At 35.8% G+C, this 19,871-nt stretch overlaps 5 protein-coding genes across 6 annotated transcripts; 4 read left to right on the top strand and 1 right to left on the bottom strand.

Annotated features, from left to right (window-relative positions):
* The first annotated feature begins 152 nt into the window (after nt 1-152).
* LOC104735963 (uncharacterized protein At5g19025) lies at nt 153-4,768 on the top strand. The gene is made up of 2 exons (XM_010455862.3): nt 153-1,126; nt 2,138-4,768. Exons 1-2 carry the CDS (start codon nt 432-434, stop codon nt 2,181-2,183), a joined length of 741 nt encoding a protein of 246 aa, XP_010454164.1. The 5' UTR covers nt 153-431; the 3' UTR covers nt 2,184-4,768.
* LOC104735961 (pentatricopeptide repeat-containing protein At5g19020, mitochondrial) lies at nt 2,556-4,768 on the top strand. Its single transcript, XM_010455861.3, has one exon. The coding sequence runs from the start codon at nt 2,556-2,558 to the stop codon at nt 4,611-4,613; it is 2,058 nt and encodes a 685-aa protein (XP_010454163.2). The 3' UTR covers nt 4,614-4,768.
* Nucleotides 4,769-6,813: 2,045 nt separating this feature from the next.
* On the top strand, nt 6,814-8,642 carry LOC104735960 (putative pectinesterase 29). The gene is made up of 4 exons (XM_010455860.3): nt 6,814-7,217; nt 7,318-7,477; nt 7,577-7,795; nt 8,018-8,642. The coding sequence occupies exons 1-4, from the start codon at nt 7,003-7,005 to the stop codon at nt 8,426-8,428; spliced, it is 1,005 nt and encodes a 334-aa protein (XP_010454162.1). The 5' UTR covers nt 6,814-7,002; the 3' UTR covers nt 8,429-8,642.
* Nucleotides 8,643-12,908: 4,266 nt separating this feature from the next.
* LOC104735958 (mitogen-activated protein kinase 16) lies at nt 12,909-16,891 on the top strand. Its single transcript, XM_010455857.3, has 10 exons — nt 12,909-13,642; nt 13,787-14,195; nt 14,277-14,404; nt 14,492-14,551; nt 14,684-14,833; nt 14,916-15,071; nt 15,157-15,368; nt 15,455-15,559; nt 15,653-15,825; nt 15,908-16,891. The coding sequence occupies exons 1-10, from the start codon at nt 13,619-13,621 to the stop codon at nt 16,189-16,191; spliced, it is 1,701 nt and encodes a 566-aa protein (XP_010454159.2). The 5' UTR covers nt 12,909-13,618; the 3' UTR covers nt 16,192-16,891.
* LOC104735959 (BTB/POZ and MATH domain-containing protein 1-like) lies at nt 16,513-19,233 on the bottom strand. Of its 2 annotated transcripts, XM_087480867.1 has the most exons (5): nt 18,346-19,195; nt 17,803-18,170; nt 17,576-17,676; nt 16,947-17,223; nt 16,513-16,840 (listed from the first exon to the last, which is right to left on the bottom strand). In XM_087480867.1, the coding sequence occupies exons 1-5, from the start codon at nt 18,759-18,761 to the stop codon at nt 16,659-16,661; spliced, it is 1,344 nt and encodes a 447-aa protein (XP_087336993.1). In that variant the 5' UTR covers nt 18,762-19,195; the 3' UTR covers nt 16,513-16,658. The 2 variants fall into 2 exon arrangements, with proteins under 2 accessions (XP_087336993.1, XP_087336992.1); XM_087480866.1 differs by lacking the exon at nt 17,576-17,676 and having other exon boundaries at nt 17,822-18,170; nt 18,346-19,233.
* Nucleotides 19,234-19,871: the final 638 nt, after the last annotated feature.

Here is a 19,871-nt window from a genome sequence, read left to right as displayed (position 1 = left end):
GACTTCGACTGTCTTATTTGACAAATTCCAAAAACCACTGATCTGAACAAGCATCTACAATGTGTTAATATTTACATTTTAACATAATTTTAAAAAATTTCGTAGAGAAACAACAACAGATTCGTATGTAAAAAATTCGTACTACATTCCTCTATCGGTCGACCTGTGTCGGCAAAACTTTATTATCGTTTTATCATTTAAAATAGTTTTCCAGTATTTTATTTTCTCTCTATCTAATTTTGTATAATTTACTTCTCTCGTGACTTATTATTTTTCCTAGTATTTATTAGTTCACAAAGAATTCTCAAAAATAAAATTTATTACCCCAAACCCAAACCTATGCATACACAAAAACCTATATGTAAATTAAAAAACCGGCCATCGTCGTAGTCGTCGTCCTCCTAACATGCTCCATCTTCTCCGCCACCACCATGCCACCTTCATCCTCCGCCTCATCTAGATCCGCCGCTAAACACAGCTCCTCCTCCTCCTCCTCCTCTTCTCTCAACCTCTGCAAACATTCACCGTCGGCGACTCTCGACCTCTTGATCCTAATCCTCGTCCTCTTCTCCGGCACATTCCTCCTCTCCTCTTACTTGTCTTACATAATCCACTCCTTATCTCTCCTCTCCTCTCATTTCCCTTCAATTTCTCTCTCTTTCTCCTCTCTCCTCCCTCCTCTCATCTTCTTCTTCTCCTCCGATCATCATCACGATTCCGACGAAGAAGACGATCATCATCTATCCGGAATAGCTACTCCTCCGGTGTCGTTCTTCTTCGCGTTCGCTGTCTTCTTCGCGGCGTCGATTGCGTTTCTAGACCTGTGTTGCGGATCAAGATCGAGGAAATGCCGTAACCCTAAGTGTAAAGGGTTGAAGAAAGCTATGGAGTTTGATTTGCAGTTACAGACAGAGGAATGTGTTAAATCCGGTTCGGTTAAGGGGATTGATCGGTTGCCTTGGAAAGGAGGTAGTGAGAGCAATCCTGATTACGAGTGTTTGAGAGCTGAGCTGAGGAAGATGGCTCCTCTTAATGGTCGAGCTGTTTTGATTTTTCGATCAAAGTGTGGTTGCTCTGTTGCTAAGCTTGAAGGTTGGGGTCCTAAGAGAGCTCGGCGTCTTAAAAAGTATGTGCCTTTCTAACTCATTGTTGTATTTTTGTTTGTTTTTGGTATAAAACTTAAGTCTCGAATGAGTCAGGTTGTTGCACTGGTTTGTGAATTTGGGCTACATTGGTTAGTTGGAACTTGGTGGCTAGTGAATTTATAGGTTTATGCAATTCCTATTAGTTCTGTTCCTGCAACGTTTTGGTGCCATTGATCAGTTTGAGACCAGTTACTAGTGAATTTATAGGTTTATGTAATCCTCATTGGCTACGGATTTTAGAACAAACCCTTAAGGCTTTGATACTTCTTATTATGGTGCTTATTCCAGTTGTTATGGTGAACGGAATTGTCAATCCATGGATAGATTAGTAGTTTTGTGATTATGCTCTTTCAAAGATATGCTGTGATCTTTTTAGCAGATTGAATCTGTTTTTTTAGAGGTAACATGACTCTCTAGTTGTTTGATGTAGTGTTTGTCTGGTATGAAAGAGTTAGCGCACATGCAGCCATAATCATGGAACATGTGCTATGTGCATCATATACCAGATTTGATTTAAAATCTCCCAAATTTCACTTTTAAGTAGTTGTGTAAAGTTCATCATCTTCAGTTTGGGGAACTTATGTATAGCTAAACCGTAACGAGATGCTAAAAGTTGAAAACTTTAGGATCAGTTTTAGAGCATAAAGTAATGGGTGAGTCAAAATTGCGAATATAGCGGGAAATGTTAATTCTAAATTTGCCATGAACATGTCCCTTGTCTGTTGAGAAGTGGTTCCACTAGCTAGGCAGCTTACATCTTTACAATATGGATAGCTTCTGTCTAGCTTTTTGCCTACCAAAGAGGAAACACTCCATTTATTTTTGTAATCATCTGTCTAGCTCTTTACTTTCCTGTTTTCTTGGTGATTCCTGAATTCATCATAATAATTAATGATTCTTGATTTATAGACAAAAGCTTTTAATTAAGGATTCCATTTTGATTTTCAATCTTGTGCTGTGTCTCTTACTTTGTTTGCACGTATTCTTTGCAGATCGCCGGCTAAATTAGCTGTCAAGGGATGTGTAGACAATCACTGATCCGGAAACTCTCCAGTTTTATTATACTTACAGATTGTCACATTAAAAATTAGGAGGCAAATATAAATTATTTCCCCATTTCCTATAGAGTTTTTATCCCTGAAACTAAACATGTCATCTTATTGATCTTGAACACTTACTTCCTCTCTGTAACTATATACTCAGAAAATTCCAATGCCACAATGATCAAATCAAATGTATTTTACTATTTTTCGTTGTATTTATAGTCTTTTATATTAACATTACTTTTTTTTTTGTTCCTGATCAAACCACAAGCTATATAAACTCTGTGAGCTTAAGAGGACGAGAGAGCTTTTTTTATATCAAAACTGGAACTTTAAAGGTTTAGTTTTGTTGCTCTCATGGTCTCTTATGTACAAATCGATTCAAATTCTCCGGTCTCGTCGCTGTTGGGTCTTGTCTCCTCAGCAGGCGAGATGTTTCTCTGCTCCGAGTCTGACCCAGTTCGATTTCTCTGGCGAGAGTCCCAATAGTGAACGAGCACTCGTCTCTGCTCTTGGATCATGCGCTTCCAGTAACGACATCTCTTCTGGCCGACAAATCCATGGCCGTGTCTTGAAATCTGGACTTGATTCCAATGGATTCATCTGCAATAGCGTTCTTAACATGTACGCTAAATGCCGTCTCTTGGGTGATGCGGAATCTGTTTTCCGAACTCACGCGAAGCTTGATTCTGCCTCGTTTAATATAATGGTTGATGGGTATGTTAGGTCTCGTCGACTTGTGGACGCGCTTAAGTTGTTCGACGTAATGCCTGAGAGAAGCTGTGTCTCGTATACTACTTTGATAAAGGGTTACGCTCAAAACGATCGGTGGAGTGAAGCTATGGAGCTTTTCAGCGAGATGAGACATTTGGGAATTATGCTAAATGAAGTGACTTTGGCCACTGTTATATCCGCTTGTTCACATTTGGGTGGGATTTGGGATTGTAGGATGTTGCAGAGTTTAGCTATGAAGCTGAAGCTTGTCGATCGGGTCTTTGTTTCGACGAATTTGTTGCATATGTATTGTGTTTGCTCATGTTTGAAGGATGCACGGAAGTTGTTTGATGAAATGCCTGAGAGGAATTTAGTAACGTGGAACGTGATGTTAAATGGGTACTCAAAAGCTGGACTTATCGAACAGGCTAAGGAATTGTTTGATCAGATTACAGAGAAAGATATTGTCTCGTGGGGAACCATGATTGATGGGTGTCTCCGAAAGAATCAGCTTGATGAAGCTCTTGTTTTCTACAACGAGATGTTGCGCTGTGGAATGAAGCCTAGTGAAGTTATGATGGTGGACCTTCTCTCTGCTTCGGCTAGATCATCGGTCAGTTCCATTGGTTTGCAACTTCATGGTAACATCTTGAAAATGGGTTTTGATTGTTATGATTTCATACAAGCAACGATCATACATTTCTACGGCGTCTCTAATGACATGAAACTCGCTCTTCAGCAGTTTGAAGCGAGCGTTGAGGATCATATTGCTTCGAGAAACGCTTTGATTGCAGGATTTGTGAAGAATGGAATGGTTGAGCAGGCAAGAGAAGTATTTGATCAGACTCGTGATAAAGACATCTTTTCATGGAATGCTATGATATCGGGTTACGCGCAGAGTCTTTCGCCTCAGTTAGCTCTTCATCTCTTTAGGGAAATGATCAATAGTAGCCAAGTGAAACCAGATGCAATCACAATGGTGAGTGTTTTCTCTGCTATTTCATCTCTAGGCGCATTGGAAGAAGGGATAAGAGCACACGAGTATCTAAACCGTAGCTCAGTTCCTCCCAACAACAATCTAAGCGCTGCTATCATCGACATGTACGCTAAATGTGGTAGCATCGAAACGGCTCTAAACGTTTTCCGCCAAACGAAGAACATTTCTTCGTCGGTCTCTCCCTGGAACGCAATCATTTGCGGGTCTGCGACACATGGTCATGCAAAACTAGCTCTTGATCTCTACTCTGACCTCCAATCTCTCCCAATCAAACCAAACAGCATCACATTTGTCGGTGTCTTGAGTGCATGCTGCCATGCAGGCCTACTGGAGTTAGGCAAAACGTATTTGGAAAGCATGAAGAGGGATCACAGGATCGAGCCTGACATAAAGCATTACGGATGTATGGTTGATTTATTGGGGAAAGCTGGGAGATTAGAGGAAGCAAAAGAAATGATCAAGAAGATGCCTGTAAAGGCGGATGTGATGATATGGGGGATGTTATTATCGGCTTCACGGACTCACGGGAACGTCGAGATCGCCGAGCTTGCGGCTACTGAGCTAGCGGCGATGGATCCATCTCACGGAGGATGCAAAGTTATGCTTTCGAACGTTTATGCAGACGCAGGGAGATGGGATGATGTAGCTTCGGTCAGAGAAGAGATGCGGACGAATGATGTTGAGTGGTCACGTGCCTTCAGTGGTGTTGTCTGAATTGTTCCGGCCTAGTAGAGTTCTACCAAAGCTGAGCTGGTTTATTTATGTTCCAAACGAAAGTGCTTTGTATTTTAAAAGCTCTTTGACCATTCCTGAAAAGATCTCCACTTTGGTAATTTTGTTTAGACTTCCAATGGGTCTTCTCCATCAAATATTCGAGGGTATTATAAACTATAGTTTACGAAGATGAAATTTGAAAATTTGGACTAAAACTAAAGGAATAGAGTTTGAGTATACATTTTAAGTTACAATATTTTCATTCTCTTATTTTTTTTCAACACTCTTCTCAATCTCATGATTGATATTTGTCAGTTATCATATAAGTTTTCTTCAATATATTTCTTATCTCCAATGTAATTAAAACAAAAAACAAAAACAAAATTTTCAATTCAATTTATCAACGAGAATATTATTATTATTATTATTTTTTAAAAGAGATTTTGAGAGTATAATAACAGCTATATTGTCTATTCAGGTATTTTAATGAAGGTGTCTATTTTTCTTATTTTATTTTGATTTCGCAATATTTAAGAAGTTCATAAGCAAATTATTTTGATATTTTTCCAAGTACGTCATCAGTTAATTAACAAAAAATCTTCAACCATATCGTCAATCGAAAACAGAGGAACGTTAACTCTTTTTTATTTGGTATGTTAACTTAATAAAAAAACGATGGTTAATAGAAACGGATGATAATTTATTTAAATTTTTGTTCACATGTGTCATAAAAAACGTGTCATACATGATACAACACCCTAAAAAAAACACAGTGTAACCATATATGAGTGTAATAACTAATTATTAGTTAAAGACGATCATATCATATTGTCATGTGAGATTAATTATATTTCTGGGAAGGCCACGTGGAGCAGCTTGTGTTATTGACCAAGAGTGACTCCGATCACCAAAAGCGAGAGACGATCTGCTAAGGTCGAACTCGAGCATATATATAATCTTGAAGCTGATGGGTCCCAACCACCATCAAATCCTTCGGATTCTTTCCGCCGTCAAGGAACGCCAAACACATCACCGTCTCCGTCACTTTTACCACCGTATTCGCACCGTAAAAACTCCACTTCGACTCCTCTATCACACCTGGCACCCCAATCTCTATCACCGGCACATTAATTAAACCCCGTCCTCGTGTTCTTTCCTGCAGGTCGTGCGTCGAAGCAGTCTTTAAATGGTGCAATAGCTTGAGCCTTAGATATTCCCATTGTCTGTGAAAAAAGTTAAACCCCTAGAGCATTGGCCACCAATCCTTGCTCTTAGGGGTACTTTTAATAAAAAATAAAAAAATATTGATAAAGTAAAACAGAAATTGAAAAACGTTTTTTGGAGGAGAAACATAAGAATTTTTGTTCTCGCAGTTTAGGGTTAGTCATCTTTTTCTTTACAGATTTATTATTTAAATTTATAATAATATTAAAAGAAAATAATTAAAATATATTAATTAGACTAACGAGCAGCATTGCTAGCTCTGGAGATTTAAATACAAACATATATTATTTAGTTTTCCTCTAGATCAAAACATAAAGAATCGCCTTTGTTATGTTATATAAAGTAACACATGTAAACGTTTTTCATGTTTAATTACATGCATGTTTTTCTCATCTTAATATCTTTGAAGAAGAAAATAAAAACCTCGAAGATCAAAACATGAGATTTTATATATGCAAGACTTAGCTTTGTAATTTGTACACACTAATATATATATATATATATATATATATATATATATATATATATATATATATATCTGGAAGTTGTATTATGCAGATGTCATAACAATTTAATGACATATGAAAATGAATGGAGAAAGATGAGTGGGTGTATCTTAATTAATTAGTAGACTAGTTTAAGTAACATTTAGCATTGATTGGTATGTATTCTATGCAAAAGGAACTCTCCTCAAGTGTTGTTGGCCTTAGTAAGCGGCACTCATTCACGTGGTGGGGTATTACAATCGTAGGTTAATAGGTCAAATTATTTTTCTTTTCAAATTTACAATGTTGAATTCTTTTTTTTATACCTGTGCTGTGTATCAAAATTTGGTATATATGAAATGAAACTTCCTTCACCCTCACTTTGTAGTGCACACCTTTTTGTTTCATGTAAACAAAAGTTGCTTAAAATATATTTTATTATTAATTTTGAAAAAAGTTAGTTTAAAAAATTCGTAAGAAATTTTAGAATTACACAATCAAAAACCCATACATAATCAAAAGAAAATAAAGTATATAAACTTCATCAAAATATCTAAGAAAGCAGTAACCTCACGACCTTGTTAAATAATCCATTTCCTCCACTACTCTCATTTACCCTCTACCTCTTCTATAAACTCTTACGTTTTGATATCATCTCATAAAAATCAGAAGCTGTAATAATGGGAACTCATCGAATTATCACTGATCTCGTCGCCCTTTGTTGTTTTTGCCTACCTCATCTCTTTGAAGCTAAACCCTTCGGAGTGTACCATCAACAAGTGTTCGTGGATCAATCGGGCCATGGAAATTTCACGACCATACAAAAAGCTATTGATTCGGTCCCAGAAAACAATAATTATTGGTTCTTCATCAACGTTAACGCCGGCCTTTACAGGTCAGTACTGTAGCAACATTTTTAATTGAAGTTACACATATGTCTTGTATATGTGAAAAGTGCTTAGTAATGTTTTTTTCTCTGTCTTGTAAAATAAAAGAGAGAAAATAAAGATACCATCTGAAAAATCGTTCATAGTAATTATCGGAGCTGGGAAAAGGATAACGAGGGTTGAATGGGACGACCATAACTCGATTGAACAAAGCCCTACCTTTGCTACTTACGCCAATAACACCATCGTTAAAAGCATCACGTTCACCGTACGGTGATTTGTATTTTATTCTGGCATTTTCTTTCTGATGATTCCTTCTTTTTATTAGTTATATATAACTGGTTTCTTTGTTTATATGTTTTTATAGAATTCCTGCAACTTCCCAAGCAAAGGGAAAATTAACAATAACCCTAGAGCTGCGGCCGTGGCAGGGTTTATCGGCGGCGATAAGTCGGCTTTTTACTCGGTAGGGTTTGCTGGAATTCAAGACACCTTGTGGGACTCGGGTGGCCGACACTACTTCCACCGGTGCACCATCCAAGGCGCGGTTGATTTCATCTTTGGTAGCGGCCAATCTATCTACCAGGTGAACAGTTACATTCTTCACAAAATGATGATATTGGTTTTATAACTTATAATAACATCATATAAGTTTGGTCACCATTTTTCAAAAACGCCTAAAAACTAAATAACCCGAACCAAACCCTGATTTCCGTAACAGCCCTTCGGTTTTCACATTGTAGGACTCAAATCCTATTTTATCCTGGTCTGATTTTAATCATTTGGTTTGTGTTTTGGTGGGTTGTAGAGCTGTGTGATACAAGTGCTAGCTGGGCAGGTACTACAGGGAGCGGGTTACATAACGTCTCAAGGACGGAACAATTCTGAGGACACGAATGGATTCGTATTCATCAACTGTCTCGTTTTTGGAATCGGCACGGCCTTCTTGGGCAGACCCTGGCGGAGTTACTCTCGAGTGATATTTTACAACTCCAACCTGTCGGATGTGGTTGTTCCTGAAGGATGGAACTCATCGAACTACTGGGAGCACGAAAACCAGCTAACCTTTGCAGAATATGGATGCTTCGGTAGTGGATCAAATACAGAAAGACGTGTGAAGTGGGTTAAGAAGCTGAGTGGATCTGCCGTCCAAAGTTTCGCTGATCTGAGATTCATTAATCGTGATAGATGGATTGAAGATTTACCCATCCCTGCTTGATCTCTCTTTTGCTTCCTAGTTTTTTTTTTTTTTTTAAGATTTCTTAATGATCATCCCCTTTTTAAAAAATATGGTTACAGTAGCCAAAAAAAATGTGTAAGTGCTTTACCAAACCAATTTCTAGAAATTCTAGACGCCGATACGAAACCAAACATATTGTTTTTACTTGTACTGTTAAGTCTTTTTTTTTAATGGTTAATAGTTGAAACGAGAAGATGATGAGAAGTGAAGTATAAAGCCAATGAATAGTTTAGTATCATTTGGTTAAGAAGTGAGTTTAAGCGCTTATGTTCCGAAGCAAACATATCACTCAGAGATCATCATTAGAAATTTTAGACGTCAACACTCAACCGTCGTAGCCATGAACAGGGACGGACTTGCATGTGGAACTCTGATCATAAGTGCCTAGGTGTTGAGAGTATAGAGATATGAGTTTACGGCAGTCTAGCCACGTGAGATTTGTTGCGAGGTCAGGTAGAAGGTTTTGGGGAGATATTGTGGGGGATCCGACGTTGAGAGTGGTGTAGAACTGATTAGTGGGTTCATGTTTTGTGATCGGAAGAAGGTACTGAGAATATGATTTTAGAGTGATGGCGGCCAAAATGGAGAAACAGAGTATGAGATGCTTGAAGCTACCCATATTCGTTGTAAATTAAGTGATGAATGTGATTGTGATGAAGATGGACTATTGCGATAGGGTATTTAATTATTTATAGAGTGTAAAACTTATTTTTGGATATATAAAAAATGAAAACACAAAACATAAATTAAATAGAGATGATTATTATTCTTTTAATATAAACAATACAGTAGTTTTTTTTTTAAATAGTTCCTACCAAAACCACAATTCTGATTTCTCCCTCTCATCACACCAAGCTTCTCTCTTGCTGTCTCTTTGCTTTATTCACAGCCCAAACACGAAATCAGTAACAACAACAAGGAGATTAGGAGAAGGTGTCGTGACTTATATAACACTTCTTAGGGATTTTTCAAAACCAACAGTAAACCAAAAAACTCAAACCAAACCAAACCTATGAATTTAAACCAAACCGATGAATTTAAACCAAACCGACCAATTTCTAAAATTAGAAAACCAGGATGATACAGTGATTCAGTGAAGTTTGGCCCCTAATTGCTGCGTTGAATAAATTATAACACTTTTTTACTTTTATTAATGCATAAATGAAACAATGATTAGAGAGGTTAAGAAAATATAATTATTAGTCTGTATTAGTTTTTTTGGTATTTTATGGATACCTCATAATAAAAGTCATGTGAAGCACATGGAGTGAAGCGTTTCCACGGTTCTCTGTCACCCCTTCGTTCTCTCCTTGGTTTCTTTTGGATTTGTTTATAAATTATAATCATTGTATTTTATTATCTACAAATGTTATTGAAATTTTTATATTTTTTTCCTGTTTTATTGAAAATTTATTTCTTAGCCTGTCTAAATTATTTGGTACTTGTAAATTGAATTTTGTGCAATGATTTTTTAGTTATCATGATATATTTTAAATAATAACAAAATAAGATATATTTGATACTAGTATGATCATAAAAATTCAAATTATATATTTATAAATTAGTAGAGAAAATATTAAATAAATATTACAAAAAATCTAGTGTGTCTAAATTACTCATTAACTTCAATTGTGATTAACATAAGGTTAGAAATGCTTGAAAATTTATAAAATAACAAATTGTAAGAGAATTTACCCATTAAAACAGGTTGCATGTGTCACATGTGATGTACCATCCAACATCATTGTGATTACATGTGTTTGGAATATGATACTAGCTAGCATGAATAACTTATTCCATTTGTTAAAGACATAAAATTTATGAATTCAAAGATAAAATATCAAGTCCATTGTCTCCAATATATTAAAATATCATAAATGTAGGATATTTCACTTCATTATTATATTCCTAATCATCATATAAGATAATTCATTTTATTTCTAAGGCAATGTCTGATATTCAACATTTATCCTTATTGTTTTAATATCTCGACAATCGACAATTATAAAACATGTTATTAAAAGGTAAGATAATAGGTCCTAATTATGTAAAAATCTAAACAGGCGTATAATTTCAAACAGAAAGAGTATTATTAGATCAATAAAATGGTCAATAACCTATGATAAAATTAATTAGTTAGATGATTAATTGTATAAACTTTTATAATTCAAAAAGAAAAATCATCTTCAATTCCACCCTCATTTAGATGATTATATATCTTTGTCGGTTTAACCATCTTTAAGCTTGTTTAAAACTGTTTTTTTTTTAATTCTAATCAAGGTAAGAAGATAATTGAATAGATTGTTGTATTTTTTGTTGACACCCAATCAATGAATACTTTATACTTCAATAAATCTATGATAAATCAGGTAAATATTTTTTCTTCCGGTTTTAATTACTTGTCATTATAGAGTTAAAACTTTGTGTCACAATACTTGTCGTTTTAGATTTATAATGTAAATGTTTGGTAAATATTCCAATTTTATCCAACTGTTTTAATGTTTTAACCAATAAAAAGATTAGAAAATATATTAAAAAGGGATAAAACAAAAAGTTTATGATTTTCTTAATCTGTGTGAAACAACCTTAAATCTATACTAATAAAAAGTAGGAGTTATAAGCTCCTAAAGACGTCCACATAGGATTTTAAACCTCCAATTGTGATTAGACACTTCACTAATTAACATTTTTTAAAATCTCCAGAATTTTTTATATTAAGAATTATTTTAAACAACCAATCAGGATTTGACATGTCATTCATTAACATTTTTAGACAATGGTTCGAAAATTTCTACATCGGCTATGCACAATATCCTACATCGGCTAGAAAATTTTTAGACAATGGTTCGAAACCAGTATAAATAAGATTAATATGCTTCCAACAACGAATGAGCAGGAAAGCTTGATTTATCAGGCGTCCAAGTTTAAAAGTATATTCGGTTTGATCTGGTTTTTTATTTGGTCAAATTAAAACTTTAAAAAGTTTCAAAAAAATAAATTATAATATTTAAAAATTTTAAAATTATAAATATTGAAACTTTTAAAAGTTCTTAGCTTTTAAAAAGTTTTTAAATATTATAATTTTTAAATTTTAAAAGTTTAAAATATTATAAATATTGAAACTTTTTAAAGGTTCAAAATTTATATTTCGAAACCTTTTAAATGTTTAAAATATTATAAGTATTTATGTAAAACATAAATTATCTTATTTATTTACGTTTGTGCTTTTTATTTCTTATGAGCTGTAAAACATATTTTTGTGTATGATTTTATAGATGAGTTGATATTCTTTCATTAATTTTTTATTTTTTATCTTATTTTTTATTTTTATGAGAAAAGAAATGATTTTGTTCTTGGAGTTTGATGGATTAACAAGTTGTGTGGTAGTCTAAAAAAAAGATTTTTTAGTGGAAGAATGTGAAGAAGTTGAAGAAGATGAAGAAGAAAAAGTGTACAGCGAAGAACTAGAAGGTAAAAGTAATGATGACGATTGCCACAAAATTTGACAATAGAAATGACAAGAAAAAATATGAAGAATAAGAAAACATTGAATAAAAAACACGAAAAAATATGTGGTAGTGATCAATTAAATATGAAAACGAGTTAAATTCATGATGATAAAATTGTTTTGGTTTTCTGGTGGTCAAAGAAATGGTTTAGCATATGTGAGGTCATCAGTTTAATTCAACTCGCCTGGATGTCGAGTTAAATTCATGATTTTTTTTATCAGATTTGATTTTATAACACAACCGAGTTTTATATTTCAAAAAATTGTGTGGTCAAAGAAATGGTTTAGCATATGTGAGGTCATCAGTTTAATTCAACTCGCCTGGATGTCGAGTTAAATTCATGATTTTTTTTATCAGATTTGATTTTATAACACAACCGAGTTTTATATTTCAAAAAATTGTGTATCTGAAATATAACTTTTTCTTTAATACTAATTTAAATTTTTTATAAAATAATATTTTATTACCGTCAACAATCATATATAGTTTTTATCAAAATATATTCACGCTACGTATGAGTTCAAAACCTAGTGACAACTAAAAATACGGAGGAGGTAATTAGTTAGATAATCATATAAACTTTTATATTGCAAAAAATATATTTTCATATTAATTTTATCGTCGTTTAGATGATCATATATTTTTTTCAGTTTAAAGATTTTTTTTTTTAATTTGTCGGATATATATTTATATTTGTAGTTCCAACTAAATAATATTTTGAAGGAGTAACTGAATAGAGTTTGTAGTTTTTTTTCTTTTTTTCTGACATCTAATTAGGGTTTAAAAAAAAAAAAAGAAGAAGATATAAAAATAGGTTTTTAAAAAAATATCTACATTATGAATATAGTATTCGTGGCTTGGACATTATCCAAAAAAGCAAGCTTTTTCACCAAAAGTCGCGAGTATCCATAAACCTGGGGGCAATTTGGAGTTTTCGTACTTCGATAATCAGACTACACTTATCCGCTTTTTCAATTATCACACACAAACCCACACAAAAAAAAAAGAAAAAAAGAATAATAATCATATTAATACAAAACAATCTTGTAGTAGTTGTTCTGTTCTTCTCCATCTATTCTATTACACATTTTTTAGATCTCTCTCTCTCTCTCTGCACTTTCCTCTTACAAAACTATCCCCTTCGTCTCGCCCTTGTGAGATTCAGATCCTTCAAACGAACTTCTTAAGCTCAGAAGTTTCAATTTTTTAAAAAGAGTATAAACTCTTCTCTCGGCTTTCTCCAATTTCTACTATTTCCAAGGAGTGTGTGATTGATCGAATAAAAAAAACCTCGTCTTTCTTCAATCTCAGTGATTCTACCAATCTAAAGTTTGTATTTTTATTTCTCTTCCTTTTATTGCTTCTATTGATTTCACTTCAGAAAGCAACGAAATCTCGATTTAGGTATTCGTTTGTTTCACTTCTCATCCCCCAGAAATTTGCCTTCTCGAGAAGTACTCTGATTCCTTTTGATTCTGAGGATTTAGGGATTTGGATATAGAGCTTTGGGGTGACATTGCGTAGTAACTAATAATTCTGTAGACTTATTTGTTTTATATTTCAATCTTGAATTCGAACGAAGCTCACCACCAAGTTCGGCTTTTATTAGAGATTTCATTTGGTCTCCATAACTGTTATTTTGGATGCTCTGTAGCTGAAGATGCAGCCTGATCAGCGCAAAAAGGTCCATTCTTTTTCTCTTATCTCTTTCGTGTCAAATTCAGATTTACTTAATTAGAGATGTGTGAGATCCGATTATGTTACTTAGGATCTGTAACAATCTAGTTTTCTAGTCCTAATCGTTACTAGCTTTTGATTTCTTATTCAGTCATCAGTAGAGTTAGATTTCTTCACGGAGTATGGTGAAGGAAGCAGATACAGAATAGAGGAAGTTATAGGTAAAGGAAGCTATGGAGTTGTTTGCTCAGCTTACGATACACACACTGGTGAGAAAGTTGCCATCAAGAAGATCAATGATATTTTCGAGCATGTTTCCGATGCAACTCGCATTCTCCGTGAGATCAAACTTCTCAGACTCTTACGCCATCCAGACATTGTCGAGATCAAACACATCTTGTTGCCTCCTTCAAGGAGAGAGTTCAGAGACATTTACGTGGTTTTCGAGCTCATGGAATCTGATCTTCATCAGGTTATTAAGGCTAATGATGATTTGACTCCTGAGCATTACCAGTTTTTCCTCTATCAGCTTCTCCGTGGCCTCAAGTATATACACACAGGTTAAAGCTTGCAATTTTTTTACACAGATTATTATAGCATAAGGTTTTGGATCATCTTTCTGAAGATACTTTTTCTTTCAGCTAATGTCTTTCATCGGGATCTAAAACCCAAAAACATATTGGCAAATGCTGATTGCAAACTCAAGATCTGTGATTTTGGACTCGCAAGAGTCGCGTTCAATGATACACCTACTGCCATATTCTGGACTGTGAGTAGTATTTAAATCCTTACTCTTTTACAAGATCATTTTCTCTGGTATGAAACCAATCTTTGTTCTCTGGCTTTGTGAATGCAGGACTACGTAGCTACTCGATGGTACCGGGCACCAGAACTGTGTGGATCCTTTTTCTCAAAGGTGACCATGAGTTTGCATATATTCTTTCATCAAATGTTTCAAATCTGCTTAGGAAAATAGCAGTCACTAGAGCTTTCATTGTAACTTTTTTGGGTAGTAATGTTTTGTCTTTTAATATTTGCTTATGTTCAGTATACACCGGCGATAGATATATGGAGCATCGGGTGCATTTTTGCAGAGCTCTTAACAGGGAAACCTCTTTTCCCTGGGAAAAATGTGGTCCATCAATTGGATCTGATGACTGATATGTTGGGAACTCCATCTGCAGAAGCCATAGGAAGGGTCAGTGTCTGTTTCCACAATGCTTAACACGGCTGCATTGTTTCTTCTCTTGGCTGAATTGTTTGTCACTTGAATGTTACAGGTGAGGAACGAGAAAGCTAGAAGATACTTAAGCAGCATGAGGAAGAAGAAGCCTATACCTTTTTCGCATAAGTTCCCACATGCTGATCCTCTCGCTCTTCGTCTTCTCGAAAGGATGTTGGCTTTTGAACCCAAGGACCGGCCTACAGCTGAAGAGGTGGTTCACACATTTCGTTCATTACACTCATGATGTAATAACTTTGGTTGTAGTCAACTAAAATGATGGTTTTGTGTTACCTCAGGCGCTTGCGGATGTGTACTTCAAAGGTTTAGCTAAGGTTGAAAGAGAGCCCTCTGCTCAACCTGTTACAAAGTTGGAATTTGAGTTTGAAAGGCGGAGAATCACTAAAGAAGACGTGCGAGAGCTTATATACAGAGAGTCTCTGGAGTACCATCCAAAGATGCTGAAAGAATACTTGGATGGGTCAGAGCCAACTAACTTTATGTACCCGAGGTATAGTCCTGAGCTTACCTGCTTCATAACTATACTCTTGTGTACTCATCCATGACCTTTTGGATTATGTGTTATTAATTCCGCAGTGCAGTAGAACATTTCAAGAAACAGTTTGCTTACCTCGAGGAACACTACAAGAATGGTACTTCTCATAATCCCCCCGAGAGGCAGCAGCATGCATCATTACCAAGGTAAGCTTTACTTCCCTTAAAAATTTGATAATTTGGGATTGTTTCGAGACAGAACAATGAAGCTTCTTTTTTTTCTTTCTTTTCTTTTTGCAGGGCTTGCGTATTGTACTCTGATAACAATCATCCGATGGCACAACAGAATTCAGTTGAAGTCACTGATGGACTTTCCAAGTGTAGCATCAGAGACGAGAGACCTCGAGGTGCAGACAGGAATGCTCAGATGCCAATGTCGAGAGTTCCTATTAACGTCCCTCAAACGGTTCAAGGTCTGTCACTTTATCTGTATATAATGTTATGATGCGGAACAACTCTGTTTCCTAAACATTTATCTGGTTGTAATGGAAACAGGTGCTGCAGTAGCTAGACCTGGAAAAGCAGTTGGATCAGTCTTACGCTATAACAACTGCGGCGCAGCCACAGGCGTTGAAGCTCTTGAACAACAACAGCGTAGGATGGTCAGAAATCCAGCTGCCGCGTCGCAGTACCCAAAGAGGACTCAACCTTGCAAAAGTAACAGAGCAGATGAAGATTGTGCCGCCGCCGAAGGTCCAAGCAGATTGAAACCAAACGCTCAGTATATACCACAGAAAGTGGCTGCGGCACAAGATACTGCAATGAGTCGCTGGTACTAGACATTATGTTTTGGTCTCGTTGAAGCCTTACTACTTCACGGCTTAGGGGGAACTAAAGGAGAAGTTCCTTTGAATCATCCATCGCATTATCAAGAGAGCGAAACATGAAGAGAGTAAGACATGGCTTAAGAGCGAGATGAGAGAAAGAAATGGTGAGAAGAAGTCTTCTTATAAATCCTGTCATTTAATTTGTCTTCATACCTTGGTGTTCTTAAGACAAACTTTGTTTATCGATGTTTGTAACAATTATACTGCCTACAATTCTTATATCCCCTGAACTCATATCTGTTTCACCTAACCTAATACTCTGATAAACACAGAGATTAAACCCCAAATTTCATTGGATCTTTGATTTATGAGAAAACATTGAAAAAATTCATAGTACTTGCTGGATCGGATTAGATCAGCCATATTATCCTTAATAGAGAGATTATACAATGCACAGATCTTTCTTCAATCTCTTCCGTTTAGTGCAACCGAGGCTTCACTCGTCTTCCGTTCGCATCACAACCATCAGCAAATATTTCTTTTCGATGCCCAGAAGCTATAACAGAGTGTTCACTAAGCCTTGCCACATACTCCAATATCTCAGTTAGTAAAGATGGACAACTCTTTTTCAGATAATCAAACCCATCTGTATGCATCACAGCTGATAAAAAACAAAACGGAAAAAAAATAAACAATTCTTCTTATGTGTGCATGGACAGTTGACTCAGATGGATTTTACAGCAAAAAGAATGATCTTATGTGGTTACCTTTCAGATTCTCTGGCAATGCCACGAATTTGAGACACACTGCTTTTAGTTGGAAACAATGATGCTGCTCCGCTAGGGCCAAGGTAGTTGCAACCGTGTTTATGGCGATCCCTTCACAGAGTTTTAACTCACAGATTGCTTTAAGCCGTTCAAGAGCATAACGGTCTGCCGCTGCAAGCAGATGCTGAGCCACAAGAGTAGAAGCCAATGTAGTGTCAGCGCCCATTAACTCTTGCATATCAGGCAATTCGTCCCAGTAGATAAAATGGAGCAACGCCTGCACAAAAAACAATATGGGAAAGAGGGTTCGTATCAGGTTACACATCCAAAGTAACACTTAAAGGAATCAAGGATCTGTACCCAGAGGAACCGACTTATAGGAACTATTGTGACAAAGATAAGACAGAAAATTCATATTCTACATCTCAAAACTTTAAGTTTCTACACTAAACTCATATTAACTCTAAACTCACAAGCCAATCTCTTATCATATGCTGAAGATCCAAATTATTAATCTAGTTGACTGATTGACTCACATAAAAACGTCTACAAAAAAAAAAGAATTTAAACATCGTAAACACATAGATATGTCCATGTATTAGCTAAGAAAAGAAGCATAAAGAAAGAACCTTATCCCGGGTGAGTAAACACGAGAACAGGAGTAGCGCCCCAGGAGAAGATCCCGGATGGTACATCCGTGAATAGACAATCCTGTATGACACCACCATCACTCACCCGGAAAAAAAAAAGGCAAGGAACCAAGAAATCTATCTCTTCCTATAAGACCATATAAGACCAATTGGCTGTAGCTAATCTACTTACACATTCCTAGTTCTAACAGACGTAAATCCCAAACAGAGGGTTAAAGAAAGGACCTTGAAAATGGGTGCTTCCATGTCTTCTATCATTATGCATTTGGTATTTGGGTTTCCTAACGGGCCAAAAAGCTGTGCCTTGAAAACAGGGGAACGCGTTGCAAGAACCAATTTGTGTGCGTTGTATGTTTCTCCGTCAACTTGGAAAATAACATCACAGCCTTTCCCACTTTCCAGAAGATTTCCCAACTGTTGTCCCAAGTTAGAGACAGGCACAGGTATATTGTAACACCTTGGTCCCTCCGTAACTGACTTCACTACACCCACACGGCACCTAACCAAGAGACTATTCTCCTTCAAATAATCCGACGATTCTAGACTGGACCTCCTGAAAAACCGCTTGTATCCCCTAAACCAAAGCAACAAACAAACACATTTTGTAAGCAACCAGAACATATCACAATCTCATATCCAAACATCCTAAATGCATCACAAAAAAAAAGCAAGCTTGAAACTTTCCATGCATATATATATATATATATATATAGAGAGAGAGAGAGAGAGAGAGAGGGGGAGATACTCACCACATGCTTCCACGATACTTGAGAGTATAAGGACCGCTTTCGAGAGCTCTACCAAAATGGCTATGAACCTTATGCTTCCCATTACCACTCTGATCGACAAGCGTGAGCTCAAAGAGAGCCCTGACATCAGCTCCTTCGCTAGCGAGTGCAATGAACAAAGAAACGTAAGACGAGTTATCCTCAGGACTCTTCCCATCAGGATAAAAGTAGATAGCCCACGAGTAACCACCGATCATAAACGTTTCGGAAGCGACGTATTTGCCGACACCAACGCCTTTGGCGAGAGAATAGCCACAGATCTTGAATTCATGGACGCCATTAACGGTTTCCGTGGTAGAAGTCGACACCGTGAGAGACTGGCTAAGCGATTTCGAAGATCTAGAAGAAACCTCCCCGCAAACCCTAGTTGTGCCCATCAACAATACAAAGATCCCCAAAACCAAAACAACAAAAAGATCTTTGCTTTATACAAAAAGCTTACAAGGAATCAAATCAAAGTATTGAAATTTGAGAAAACCCAGAAACAAAAAAAAAAAATCAAGATTCAAGAGCGATCGAATAAAAGGAACAAAATATTTTATAGGGGTTTTGAGAGTAATCACAAAAGGAACGAAACTGGAATACGGAATCGGAAGGAGAGAAGAAGGGAAGGATGTATGAATCGACGGAAGTCTCTGGTAGAGATGGAGCGTGGGGGGATAGATCGATGACGTCGGTGGATACGAAAATGGAAAAGAGAAAGAAAGAATGAAGGAACGAAGGAACGAACGAACGAAAGTGATACTTTGGGTTTTTTTTATAAACACAAAAAAAAAAAAAGAAGAGTTTGGGAGAGAGAAGCTGTAGGCTACAAAAAAATCTCTTTTGAATTTGTGTTTCTCTGTTAATGGGCAGCAAAAATCCTAAATGGGTATATTATTAAATGGGTCTAAACGGGTATGTTACTTAATGGGCAGGGGTTTTAATGGGCAGAGTCTTAATGGCAGGGCAAGCCCGTTTTAAGATCACTACAACTAATATTTTTTTTTTACGTGCAAATCTTCGACAACCTTTTTTTTTTCTTTTTTTCTTTTTTATTTTTAAAGTGCTAATTGAACAATATTTGAAATCTTTTTATTTGTAAACCAAACCAAACATAACCAACACCTTTGTAAGATCATAATCATCGGTTATATAGCCACTTGGCTGTCAAAAAAATTAATTAATAATATTTTAATTGAATTTAGTTATTTAATTGTTTTTTAATTTATGCAACCAATAAAAACATGTGTAGATTCACTGATTTAGTGTCTTGAGACTCTTTTTTCTCATCTCTCCATCTTTTTCTTATTTTTTACTTTTGGTTTTTATAGTTCTGATCCTCTATTAGGTGTGTCCAATAATCATACTCTAAAACCTCTCTTGGTTGGTAAGATGTAATATGAAACTTGTGCATGTGTTATGTTATTATTATCTGTTTGTCCATGAGGCTTGATGTTTTTCCAAAAACAATATTTAGGGGTGGTATTAGATTCTAACTTACGAAG

This window comes from Camelina sativa, chromosome 13, assembly GCF_030686135.1.
Source record: "Camelina sativa cultivar CO46 ecotype springtype chromosome 13, ASM3068613v1".
Classification (NCBI taxonomy): Eukaryota; Viridiplantae; Streptophyta; class Magnoliopsida; order Brassicales; family Brassicaceae; genus Camelina; species Camelina sativa.
Note: the sequence above shows the minus strand (reverse complement) of the source record. Positions and strands in the feature narration are given on the sequence as shown.